Source organism: Sprattus sprattus (genome assembly GCF_963457725.1).
Source record: "Sprattus sprattus genome assembly, chromosome: 18".
In the NCBI taxonomy this organism is placed as follows: domain Eukaryota; kingdom Metazoa; phylum Chordata; class Actinopteri; order Clupeiformes; family Clupeidae; genus Sprattus; species Sprattus sprattus.
This window is the reverse complement of record NC_137916.1, coordinates 14,506,456-14,520,348: the sequence shown is the minus strand read 5'-3', so window position 1 is coordinate 14,520,348 and position 13,893 is coordinate 14,506,456. Positions and strand designations below refer to the sequence as shown.

At 43.8% G+C, this 13,893-nt stretch overlaps 1 protein-coding gene across 1 annotated transcript in view; it reads right to left on the bottom strand.

The window, feature by feature from the left end:
- Positions 1-306: 306 nt before the first annotated feature.
- cyth1a (cytohesin 1a) overlaps positions 307-13,893 on the bottom strand; it is an 18,192-nt gene continuing 4,605 nt past the window's right edge. Inside the window, exons 3-13 of the mRNA XM_080856989.1 lie at positions 10,259-10,323; positions 10,062-10,128; positions 9,701-9,819; positions 7,305-7,385; positions 6,849-6,961; positions 6,600-6,748; positions 5,941-6,052; positions 2,811-2,887; positions 2,623-2,691; positions 1,675-1,829; positions 307-1,579 (exon numbers count right to left, since the gene is read on the bottom strand). Of these exons, the coding sequence (XP_080713115.1) occupies positions 1,501-1,579; positions 1,675-1,829; positions 2,623-2,691; positions 2,811-2,887; positions 5,941-6,052; positions 6,600-6,748; positions 6,849-6,961; positions 7,305-7,385; positions 9,701-9,819; positions 10,062-10,128; positions 10,259-10,323 (1,086 nt within the window). The 3' untranslated portion in view covers positions 307-1,500. The remainder of the gene's footprint in view (positions 1,580-1,674; positions 1,830-2,622; positions 2,692-2,810; positions 2,888-5,940; positions 6,053-6,599; positions 6,749-6,848; positions 6,962-7,304; positions 7,386-9,700; positions 9,820-10,061; positions 10,129-10,258; positions 10,324-13,893) is intronic.

Below are 13,893 nucleotides of genomic sequence, written 5' to 3'. Positions count from 1 at the left end.
GTGCAGTTCTTCCAGATCCACTCTTTTTTTGTGTCTCAGAGGGCATATGGAGGTTAGTGAGAGTTCATTGTGATTGTCTATACTCAAAGCCTGATGTGGATATGTTGGACTTTGGCCCAATATAAAGCTATAGCGAAAATATTCCAACTATCGGTGATTTCCATGTAAAACCATTTGAACAACTCCTGAAGTTGGTGAGGCACCATTATTTAATGATGATTTGAACTACAAAACTACATATTTAATCCAGTACACTTAAACATTGAAGGGATAAACTGACAGTGGGATTCAAGATTTCTGCGGTAACTTAATTTTTTTTATTATAGCACAAGTTACCATGGAAATGGTGGAAAATTACACAAAAAGAAAAAAACGGCACTAGTCTAGTGATATAATGCTACATAAACATGACATTTTACTCTTGAAATAAATGAAATAGTAACAGTATTCATTATACACTGAAGTATATACATCCTTGATAAATAAACCAATACTGCTTAGATTTGTTTTGTTTTTAACAGTCAGTGCACAAGAGGGAGCGTTAAAAAGTTAGCAATTTATGCTAACCCAGAGAAGAGCACTGACAAACAGCAGGCACTGACCACACAGGTGTAGAGCTTAGCTAGAGTCAAAACTACGTTGCATTTGGGAAGTGATTACCTAAGTCATGGACTAACATTTGGAAAGTGCAGCACGAGTGTGTGGCATCTTAGGGACCCAGCGGGACCAGGTAGGCACATGATGTGACTCAACTTGGATTGTTCTACGGACTACAATCTAACAATGTCTGAAAAACGAGTTCTTTGCAAACAAGGCCTCTGCAGTGGTTGTTCTGAGCATTGCTGAGACACAAAGTGCTGAGACCGACCATGCATCGTTATTACCCTGAACCTGAACCACTCCTCTTCCATACAAAAAATGTTCAGTCATGGGAGCATAATGCTTGGACAGAGGAATCATTGCGATAAAAATGTTTAAAAAAATACACATTCTGCCAATACAAAGCACACAATGCAAGATACCTCTTCTTTTCAAAGCACATAGGAACATTTTCGTAAAGACTCCACTTTCTGTCAGACCTGCTGATTTTATAGTTGTAATATAGGTGCTTCTACGAGAGTGAAACAAGATAAAGTTGGTCAAGCACAATAAAGCTGTTTTTAAGAGTTTCGCAGAGGAACAGAGAGAAGAAAACACAGGCTCCCCCCCCCCCACCCCAACCCACCCTACAACAGCTAATTGGGAGCAGACTGCAGGACAGTCCAAAGGGAGGCAAGCAGGAAACCCTGCAGTGATTGGCATTTCCTGGATGGACACAGCCAGCGCGGAGCCATTCTCCTGCTGACCCCTCCAACTCTAAAAGCTATCAACCAATCCCAGAGAAGCGGAAGAGGAGAACTGCCCTTACAGGGCTAAGCCATGTCTCTCCTCCTCCACCCGTGAGCAGCTCTCATCTCTGCCCCTGTCCATTAGCCCGGGCTGCACTGGGGCCCGGAGCAGCTAGTGCCTCTTCATGGAGGAGACCTTCTTCTTCCGAGCCGCCAGCATCTCATAAAATGGGTCTCGACTGATGGCAGCTCTGTAAACACAACAAACACATATGGTCATCAGTAACACACATACACATCAGTGGTACAGGCTGACAGGCAGACACACAGGCAGACAGGCGCTCACTTGATGCTGCCCATCCACTCTTCCTTCTCCTCAGCTGTTGGAGCAGAGATGCGGTAGAAGGTGTGGTTGCCCTCGACCACCCTCCCATCTGCCTCAGTCTTACACGCCTTGATCACCTGGTCCTTGTTGTCTGGAATAAACAGCTCAAAGGAGTTCTGCAACACAAACATACCACCCCCACACACACCTTCATGTTGAATAAATGGTTTACATGGTTAAAAGGCTAAAAAAGAAATTACTGCAAGTAATTATTTTAAGAAGTTTGCACAAATGAATCATTACATTAAATTATTATCATCAAAAAACAGTCTGATGACTTTCGTGAGGCTTTGTCTGAAGACCATCTGACACATTTGTGAAAATTCAAATTAGGTGGAAATTGGACAAGCTTTGTGGCCTATGAAAAATGTTGAAAATTACCCATTATGCTCCTTTGAAGTGTTCCTTAATATATTTTTGGGTCTACTAGAATAGATTTACATGCTTCAATATTCCAAAACCACATAATTTTTCTCATACTGTACATCTTTCTCCTGTCTTTCAAGCCTCCCTACTAATGAGCACAGTGTGCTCTGATTGGTCAGCTAAGCGGGCACCTTGTGTCACCTTGATACAAAAGGAAAAATGCTGAAATCACGTTTCAGGCAGCTGAGGAAAAGTAGTTTCTGACTGATAACAGACTAAAGGAAAGAGAAAAAAACAGAAAAGCATAATAGGTCCTCTTTAAACTCTTTGATAAAATCCAATATGGAAGCCGCATTAATAAGGTGGCCATGTCTTGGCCTTGGGACCTCCTACGGTATTTTCAGACGCAAGAATTATTATTGACGTCACGTTGAACTTGTCTGTTGTAGTCTGTGCTCCTTCACAAAAAAATTAGAACTGTTAAAAGTTATTTGAGGAATATGTGAGCATGTATTGGTGGTGCAAAAGATGCATGCACATTACCGGCTTCTTATCTTCAACCTCCCTGATGCTGAGGTTCTCCAAGGGGATGATTCCTCTGGGCTCTTTGTCCTGATGAATAAGCAAAACCCACGATGGCTTAACAACAGGCCAATATAAGCGCGCACACACACACACACACACACACACACACACACACACACACACACACACAATCAACTTTCACTTACAGTTGTGTACTCAAAGTAGTACAAGCAGTTGTCCGTGAGGATGAACCACCTCCTCTTCCACGTCTTCACTCGTCCACCTGGGGGAGAGAGGGTAAGGTGTGAGGGGAGGCAGCGATGGGAGGGGGGGGGGGTGGGGGGGGGGGGAGCAGAGGAGCGGCAGCAGACTGTAGAGGCCCAGCACACACACAGCGGAGCAGATGGGCAGACAGATGAGGACCTATACTTTCAGCCCAGTTAAGAACACCTGGACATTCCCCAGAACAACTCCAGCAAACAAACCCACAGAAACAAAGAAAAGCCAGCATCCTAGATAGCTACGTAATTGGCTACAAGGGATGTAGTTAAGTTTAGTTTCATAATCATTGGGCACAAGGGTAACAACGAAAGTCCAAGGTTAACCTGTTCCTTTTGAGTCATGTCTATTGCTTGATACTGGAATATTACAATCCATCTACACTCAATAGAGTTTGACCACCAACTACCTCTGATTTAAAAAATCGGTTTATGGTTTTGATCAAGCCCTTTCTCATAAAGCTTTCAACATGCACACAGCAACATGTTTCAAATCCAAACCTCCACAGACTCTCTGAAAACACCTGATTATAGTCAGCACTTTTACAAGCAGCTTCTTGGATGATTTAATCCTATGCTCCTCCATGACCTCAACCTGAGGCATTCTCATGAGATCACCATTGAAGCAAACTCAAAGTGTATCATATGTGAATGTTTGCCGAGCACACAATGTAGAGAACCTTAACAAACTAGTCATTGCAGAAGGGAGGTATTTTTCCTCCATCGTTATGAAAACGCATGGGGTTGCGATAATTCATCAATAGAGGTTGAAGCATGTTATTGTCAAGGCTAGAAACAAGGTACGTCTGTCAACTTATTTGACTGAACCTCATCACAATAAACCCTGGCTTTGCCTGTAGAATTCTCTGAACATCCACCCAAAGATCCACACAATAGCTGAAGCCCATTCAAATTGGGAACATTATGGCAGACAGACAAGCTTAACAGCAGCAGCACATGAGGTCACATGACCAGAGCTGATTGGTTTGGTGTCACAATGCAAAGCTGATTGGTTGACTGGGTTGGACATCATGAGCGTAGAACAGGCATCCCTTCCAAAGATCTCCTGGTTGAAAAGACATACACAGAAACATACGGCCAGACAGACGACACCCTCTGTAGATGTTTGGAGGGGGCTTGGGGAGGGGAGTGCTGGGCTGTGAGGAATTACCAGTCTAGGGGTTGGGCAGATACGTTTTAGATAAGGGGTGTACTGCAAGCAAAGACAGGTGAAAACTGACATTCTCTGACAAATCATCTGCTCTACCCATTCTTTGAGTCTTTTCACAAAGGAGACACAGCATCTAGTTGTACATCAGGTTCATGATACAAGCACAGGCAACATTCACAATCTGTTTTCAAAAACATGCCCCCGAAACTCTTCTGAATAATCCAGCACCCCCACCTCATTTAAGCATGAAGAGAAGCAGCCTGATTGGATGCAGAGTTCCATTTCAGCCAATGAAATCTCAGGACTCCTGAACTTGACCATACAGTCACTGATGCAAACCATCGAATCAAGGGAAAATATTCCTCTTAATTATGTTTTTGGTACCAGAGCATGTTCAGCAGAACAGGAAAATGGTCCCAGTAATAGAAGCCAAATTTGTAATTGTGTTTGCTTTTCAACAATGTACTGGCAATTGCACTAGAGCACATGAGACTTGAGACTGGCACCGCCAGTAGTGGGTTTGGCTGCTGTTAGTCTGGCAGTAATCAGGCAGTCTGAGGGCTGAGAGGAACAATGCAGCTGAGAGAATGAAACCAGGAAACACCATAGCAAACAGACCAGTCACACCAAGCCTCCGCAACCACTTGGTGACTACAGAGTGAAAGAGAGGAAACACAGACGAAACCACCTGCTATATGAAACCAAATGAATAACAAAAGTTGAAACAAAACCAAGTGACAAAACAGACATAAAACACGGACAATTCCCCTCACCGCTCTAACGCTGCACAGAGAGGGAGGGAGCTTCAGAGAGAAAGAGAGAGAGAGAGAGAGAGAGAGAGAGACAAAAACTGAAACAGAAAAAAAGCAATGCGGACCAGCAAGAGGCTCAGTTGGGTGAGCAAGTGTACATACCTCCTGAAGAAAGATAACAGCCAAAAATCATGGGAACAAACAAACGAGGAAGAAAAGAAAAACAATTTTAAATTAAAGGAGTAAGGAAATCACATCACCGTGCGGTCTCCGCACGCGGCCTCTGCTTCGATGATTCTAAGGCGAACTCTTAAACCCGAAGACGGTCAAAAGTTCAATCAGAATCAATCAAAACATTACATTTTTTTGTATTCTTCATTCCATACATTTCTGACCAGTAGGAGGCACTGCTGCCCCGGAGGTCTTAGACAAAGTGTCCATCATCTGATTATAGGTCAGTCAGGATGAGTGTGTCGTTTGTTTGCATGTGGTCATGAATGCATATGCGTGTACATGGAGCTTTTCATTCAAGAGTATGTCTATGAGGTCCATGTGTGGGATTCTGTAATGTGTTCATATGAATGTGGACGTGTTAATAATTCATCTCTCCACATGTCCATCTGGTTACAAGACCACATCTATTATTTATCAGCTGAGTGGTGTCATGAGATTCCTCTGCGCACGCGCGCGCACACACACACACACACACACACACACACACACACACACACACACACACACACACACACACACACAGATGGTGGGGGAAGTGGGCGGCTCATTAAGATTAAAACCGCCTACCCTCCTTGTGCATATGCGTGTGTTCGTGTGCATCTGTGCGTGTGTGTATGGGTCGGTGTGAGAGAGTGTGTGTGTGTATGGATCGGTGTAAGAGAGTGTTTGTGTGTGTATAGGGCGGTGTGAGAGAGTGTGTGTGTGTATGGGTCGGTGTGCGAGAGTGTGTGTGTGTGTGTGTGTGTGTGTGTGTGTGTGTGTGTGCGTGTGTATGGGTCGGTGTGCGAGAGTGTGTGTGTGTGTGTGTGTGTGTGTGTGTGTGTGTGTGTGTGTGTGTGTGGGTGTGTGTGTGTGTGTAATGGGTCGGTGTGAGAGAGTGTTTGTGTGTGTGTTTACTCACCCAATTTAAGCAGCCAGCCTTCACGGTCCGGATTAAAGAAAGTGTGCGTGAGGTCATTCCCATCATCCTCTGGGATTTTGAAGGGTTCATTCTTGATGCTGTCATAGAGATTCTGTATAGGGAATGGGCGGCTGGTCAGTGCCATACACCTTCATATACATAGACTTAAATATATTTAATGGCACATTATATGGAACACTTATTTTCTTATATGATTCCCATTACAACCACAGTCATGCATTAGTAGTAGACTTTATATGTGAAAGAAAGGGTCCTAAAGAGATCATGGAGATGGTGAGAGTAAGAGAGTAAGAGAGATCATGGAGATCGTGTGAGAGGGAGAGAGAGAGAGAGTAAGAGAGATAATGAGAGAGAGAGAGAGTAAGAGGGAGAGAGAGAGAGTAAGAGAGATAATGGAGATTGTGTGTGAGAGAGAGTAAGAGAGATCATGGAGATTGTGTGTGAGAGAGAGTAAGAGAGATCATGGAGATCGTGTGAGAGAGAGAGAGAGAGAAAGAGAGGGAGAGAGAGGGAGTAAGAGTGATAATGGAGATTGTGAGAGAGTAAGAGTAAGAGAGATAATGAGAGCAAGAGAGAGAGAGTAGGAGAGATAATGAGAGAGAGAGAGAGAGAGAGAGAGAGTAAGAGAGAGCACAGACTCGGAGCAGATCTTCTGGCAGGTCTCCTCCCTCATTGATGCCTCTGTTCATGGAGATGAATCTCTCCACTGGGGGCTTGTCTTTTACATTGGGGTTGTGCAGGCTGGTGTTCAGCATGATAATGGCAAACGACAGGATGTAGCAGGTGTCTAAAACACACACACACACACACGCACAAAAACAAACAAATGGGCATGTGTGCATCTATAACTGTAAGTTTGGGTTTGGATCAGGTGGAGGAGGTCTTACCTGTGCTCTGGAAGACGCCAGGGTTACACTGACAGTATCTCTGTGCAAACGACTCCATCATACGGTCAATCTTCTGAGCCTCACCAGGAAGCCTGAAACTCCACAGGAATTGCCTACACACACACACACACACACACACACACACACACACACACACACACACACACACACACACACACACACACACACACACACAAACAATACATGAAATCTCTGCATCTATCTATCTATATATCTATCTATCTATCGATCTATCTATCTATCCATCTATCAATACATGAAAGCTGCCTATTTTCTTCTCAATCATTGGCTATGATATGATTTGGGGTGTGTGTTTGCACGTGTATGACGGTTTAAGTGCCTATTATATGATTTTGGGTGTGTGCACATGTGTTTGTTTAAGTGCATATGATATGATTTAGGATGTGTGTGTGCACGTGTGTGTGTTTTTCTCACCTGAGTGCCTGCACCAGGTTAAGATCGGTGAACTCATGCAGCTCTACAAATGCGTGCAGGACCTGGAGGTTTAAATCATCCCTGCAACACAAACACCCAGATAAAAATCATTACACTCACAAAACAAGGACGTATGCTGGCACTGCAACAATGGGAAAGGAACCTACCTTCACATGATCTGGGACTGTCCTAAATTACAAACATTCTGGAAGAATGTAGTATTAAACTTATCCAAGATCATTGATGAAAAGATCCCTCTAGACCCTAAACTATGCATTCTTAACTACATGGATAACATGGAATGGCCACCTTTCAAGAAAAAATCTGTATCTATTGGGTTAATGAGCGCAAAAAAGGTCATTGCAGCAAATTGGAAGAACAATATTAACATCAAAGACAGAATATGGCTACAAACACTTGAATCACTTTTGGGTCTAGAACAAATGTTGAATTCTATATACACTGGCACTCCCACAATCTGGCAAGACATAAAACAACATATTTACAGCAATCTTGGGTATAGTCAGTGAGCAAATGTCAGGTCCTGTGTTCAAACACTGTATGGAAGACAGGGCGCCCATCTCTTCACCTACACTAACACCCTACCTGTGTGTTATGTATGTTGTGTTATGTTATGTTATGCTATGTGATGTTACGTTGTGATGTTGTTATGTTGTCTTGTTATGTTGTGGTCATGTTGTTATGTCGTTATGTTATGCTTGTATACTATGTTATGTTTGTATGGTATGTTATGTTATGTTATGTTACACACAAGGTACATGTGTAAGTAGGCATACCAGATGAGTAGGCTGTCATCGAGCTCCCTATACTTAAGTGATAGAAATGGAACTTCAACCATCATAAAAGGAATATAGGCCTATTTGTGTTAACTTCTGTATTAATTTATTTACCAAAACGATATGAAATTATTCTGTATGCTATGTGATTCCCCGAGCAAAAAAAAAAAAAAAAATCATGACACTCAAGACACACACATGCGTCTGAGTACCTACTCCCCAAGAGGACTGTGGGATTATTCTCCAGGGCTCTCTTTACAGGAAGAGCCACCCTCATTTCCTGATTCTACCTTACACACATTCGGCAGTGGAAAGAGATACCCATCAAACTCTCCTATAAAGCCAGGTCTGTCTTTCTCACTCTTACTCACACTCTCTCTCTCTCTCTCTCTCTCTCTCTCTCTCTCACTCACACTCACACTCTCTCTCTCTCTCTCACTCACTCACTCACACTCCCTCTCTCACACACAGACACAAGCACAGACACACATAGGCACGTAAACCCCAGGGCAAAGAACACTCACTGCTTAGTCAAAGGGTGTTGGCTCCAATGAGACACAAACAACAGAACACATACTTGCCCCCTTTTTCAAATTGCTATCTCACTCACTACTAATGGGAATGCATTTTCAACCAATGTGAAATTGTTCAAACAGTAACATTCTCTTTTGCTCACTAACTCATTCACACACACCCACACACACACACACACACACACACACACACACACTTGAGGAAGCTGAGGCTAATGCAGCTGCTATGTGTGTGCCAACATTCCACAGATATGAACTGTTGAATTAGATTATTGAGATACAGAGGAAATGAAAGACAGATGGAGGGCAGGAAAACCTGATCGTTTTCTTTGAACAGAACTATAATACGCCTTTCTTTCAGGAGAAATACAGGAGAAATACAATTCCGCTTTAAAGACAAAAGAAGTGAAAAGCAGGACTAGGGTCCACAAAGACCAGGAGAAATGGAGCTCAGGATGAAAGGCCTGCAATTCAGACTGCACACAGCACTCTTTCCACCTCCACTACCATTTACCTTCTTCATACACACACACATATACACACACACACACGCACACACATAGACCCGCCCACAGATACAGCTTGTGAAATCTTCATTAGAATTCCGTCACTTCCATTCAGAAGTACAGTGCCAATTCACACTTAAGGTGCAAAAAAAGCAAGCAAAGAACTAAGTAACTGCCAGCAGGCAGTTATTGGATCCAAGCAGGAAATGCTTAACACTGAACACCTAGCACTGCATATTGAAATCAATGTCGGATCATAAACTGGTGAAGCATGCCGCAGCTGGTCTCACACTCCAGTGGAGTTTCCTAGTGCTGAAGGGGGATGTTGACAGGGGAGAATATTCAACACGCTGCACTGATCTAGCAGCAGAGGGACAGGTGACGAATCATCCCTTCCTTCAGGGTTTAAAATGAATGCCTCATAATTACAAATACACCTGAGTTCAAATTGGTCTTCTATGAGTTAAAACATCATGCTTCTCTTTGCCCTGGCTCCACAAGCGTACATGCAAACACATATACTCACACACAACAACAACAGCAACATGGGTCTTACTGACCTCTCCCCAAGGTAGTCCCCTATGGCAGTCTTATTAAGCCCCTCCCCCTTGTAGAGGAACTGGGCGATGTCGTCACAGGTGTTCTTCAGGAGTTCATTTTCTATTAGAAACTGGATGCCCTGCACACACACACACACACACACACACACACAAAAGCACACCGTATGAATATAACCTATGCAGCTCTGACCACTGTAGTGACTTCTGTTCAGCATCTGACTTACCACCAACACTCACAAAAGTTACGTTTATACCATCCAAGTTGATTAAGAATTAAAATTCAGAAGTCCATGAGGACAATGACATGTTTCACACTACACAAAAGCGACTCCAGCGGCGATGTCTAACGTAACGTACTCACCTTCTTGGGGTCCATGTTGAACTTCTTGCGGCCCATGGCCACCTGCTTGTTCCTCTGCATGTTCTTCCTGCGGGAGGGAGTGTTGGGATCAGATGACATAAGGGTGCAGTGACTCTTACAGCCCTGTATATCTCTGGAACTTCATCATGTATAGGGAATATAAGGTTTTGCTAGTGCCCAGGGCAGCAGCTACTCACCTCTCCTCTGTGGAACCCAGGTTCTCAATCTCACTGGTTACCTCCGCTATCTCATCCTTCAGCCTCTGCAGAAAAGAACAATGAGACAAGGAAACGTTACGAATAGCCAGAGGCACTGAAGGTACATCACCCACCATACAAAAACACAACACAACACACACACACAAAGGCACATGGGTGTCAATATTGATTGGAGTAAACAGAGATGGATGGAATGAAGGTGGAAATAAGAGTGTGTGTGTGTGTGTGTGTGTGTGTGTGAGACAGAGAGATTGAGAGGAAAAGAGATTCATATCTCAAGCAACCATCTCATGCAGGCCTGACATTAACCACCCCAATGTAAATGGATTCCCCAGAATGCACCTCTTCCCCAGCTGTAACAGAATTAGCAGAGGAGAGGAGACAACCTCTGGGATAGGCCCTCAGACAGCCTGATCACATTAGCCTCCAGTTTGTTTGAAGTCAGGATGGCAGATACAGTCTTAATGCATGCACACATGTACACACACACACACACACACACACACACACACACACAAACACACACAAACACACACACACACACCGGGACCCCTCTGTCCTGGCCATGCACTTTAGCACTCCCACTTTCACTTAATCTTTTACTCCTGTGTCTAAACAGATCAAAAAGATCCTCAAGTCTTCAAATCCATCTGTCCATTCAGACAATATAATATCACATAGTCCTAAACCAATATGCAATTTGCCAGCCAGTGGTGACTACACATTTCCCTTTAGATGAAGAAATACTTTTCAACATAGAGAGATACATGACAGAAAATAAATTGAACTAAAATTTCTGTTGAAAAGAAATTTGTGGACCATGTAGACCTTCAACCAAATTTCCAAAGGGCAAATCAATTTGGCAGGTCTGAGACCTGTTTATTCTGACTAAATGGTAGGACTAAGTTAGAGGTACATTCTTTGCTGTCCCTGTGTGTTACCATAGCTTCAGGACCTTCAGTAGCTAAGGTTGCAGCTTTCTACTGACACCAGGACAATATCAAACGCATTAGCTGGGCATATCGTATCACCCTAGCGATTACACAATTCCCAACGCAGGGTTATAAAAACCCACAACTACTCACACTGTCTGTCAGCCATGTCAAATTCTATCTAGTTAACTTTAATCTTGTTGGACAACAATCAGCCCTCCCTTTGCAAAGCTAAACCGAAGACATTATCGTGATGGCCACAAAAACCCTGGAGATAAGGCCTCCATTTTCAGCTCTGGCCCATGAGAGCTTTGCCTGGTCCCTGACAGAGGAGTGGCTCTCCAGAGAAAGCTGCCTCTACTCTCTTCCTGTCGCTTCCCTCTCATTGTGGCGGCCTGGCGCTCTGGCCGCCGGGAAAAGAAAAACATCTGTGTCTCCCAAGGCCTCCGCTGTCTCTGCAATCACAACACATTCCTGGCATGTTTGTCCAAGCAAACAAAGACAGAAGGCAGGCCTTGCACAGGAAGGCCTTGACATGCGGCGTATGGGGGGGGGGGGGGGGTGGGCTTCTGGGCTCTTAAAGCAGCGATGAGACACATCTTCCGGGATTGTCTTAAAAAGACACACGTACACACCATCTAGAAACAAATTCCACACTGTGGCTCAGCAAAACACGCACAGTTTCATCAGGAGAGTGAGAGGAAATGAGGAGAGGAAACACAGGGAAATCTGAGAAAATGCCCACAACTTTACGTGGAAACATGGTATAAGACTGGCATGACCTGAATCTGTGGTAAAATGTAGAAAAACTTCACACCACCGGTGATGAAGTGGGCGCTTCATGAAAGCACACAAACACAGGCACACACACAGGCACACACATTCCTGCCCCAGTAGTTTACGATCAGGCTATTGAGGCTGTGAGTTTACTGTTAACACAATGAGCTCCCTGGCGGGCAGGCAGCTGTGACCATCTACATGCTCATCAGCTTACCCGCAACTCAGAGGGCATACCAGTATATGACGCCTGTTCACACCCCACCCACACCCTCACATGACCTCATGCTCTCAGGAGACATGGCTGTGATATTACATCACGCCAGGAAATGAGAGCTGCAAGTCAGGGAATACAACCTGTGGGTGTGACAGGTCTGCGTCTGCGTATATGTGTGTGTGTGTGTGTGTGTGTGTGTGTGTGTGTGTGTGTGTGTGTGTGTAGGTACAGTGCCACTTGAAAGTATGTGAACCCCTTGAGCACTTAAGAGTTTTCTGTTGTTTTACCATGAATTTTCATTTTTTTCTTCACCAATTTTCCATAGATGAAATGTCAGGTTTATGTTTATCATTTGCATGCACTTGTTTCGAGGGAATTGTTGGAGTAGCCAAAAAACTACATGAAACATGGAATTAGTGTATTTTCAAAAGTAAGTGAACCCCCAGCTACATTGGTAAAGTCAAGCAGGTAACAGATTTGGTGAAACATATTTGGGTGCTTAATTAGTCAATTAAGCAAACCAATCAACTGAGACATCCTTAGGAAAAGGGTTGGGCAACACAGATTAAAAGAGAGAGGAAACCAACCAAACTACTGTAGTGCCAAGGTGTACCCACACAGATCAACAATGCCGAGAGGAAACGAGATATCCGAGAACATCAGGAAGAAGGTACTGACAGCCCATCAGTCTTGGGAAAGCTATAAGACCATCTCCAAAAGAATCCAGCTCCATCCATCCATCCAAGACAAATTATTTAGAAATGGAGGGCATTCAACATGACCGCATCTCTGCCTAGAAGTGGACGCCCATCAAGACCATCACCAAGAAGCACCAGAAGAAGAAAAAATCAGGTAAAAGTCAACCCACACATCACCTCTCTGGCAGCATCTGGGGTAAATGTACATGGGTCTACAATCAGACGAAAATTGAATAACATTCATGATTGGGTTGCTAGAAGGAAGCCTCTGCTCTCAAGAAAGAAAAAAACTGCCCGTTTCAACTTTGCCAGAGAGCACTTGGATAAACCAAAGGCCTTCTGGAAGTCCCTTCTTTGGACACATGAGTCCGAGATAGAATTATTTGGTCACGATCAAAACCAACTATTTTCGTCTGATTGTAGACCCATGTACATTTACCCCAGATGCTGCCAGAGAGGTCCGAAACTCTTTAGAGGTGATGTGAGGGTTGACTTTTACCTGATTTATTCTCTTTCTGGTGCTTCTTGGTGATGGTCTTGATGGGCGTCCACTTCTAGGCAATGATGCAGTCATGTTGAATGCCCTCCATTTCTAAATTATTTGTTTTGGATGGATGGATGGAGCTGGAATCTTTTGGAGATGGTCTTATAGCTTTCCCAAGACTGATGGGCTGTCAGTACCTTCTTCCTGATGTTCTCAGATATCTCGTTTCCTCTCGGCATTGTTGATCTGTGTGGGTACACCTTGGCACTACAGTAGTTTGGTTGGTTTCCTCTCTCTTTTAATCTGTGTTGCCCAACCCTTTTCCTAAGGATGTCTCAGTTGATTGGTTTGCTTAATTGACTAATAAAGCACCCAAATATGTTTCACCGAATCTGTTACCTGCTTGACTTTACCAATGCAGCTGGGGGTTCACTTACTTTTGAAAATATACTTATTCCATGTTTCATGTAGTTTTTTGGCTACTCAAACAATTCCCTCGAAACAAG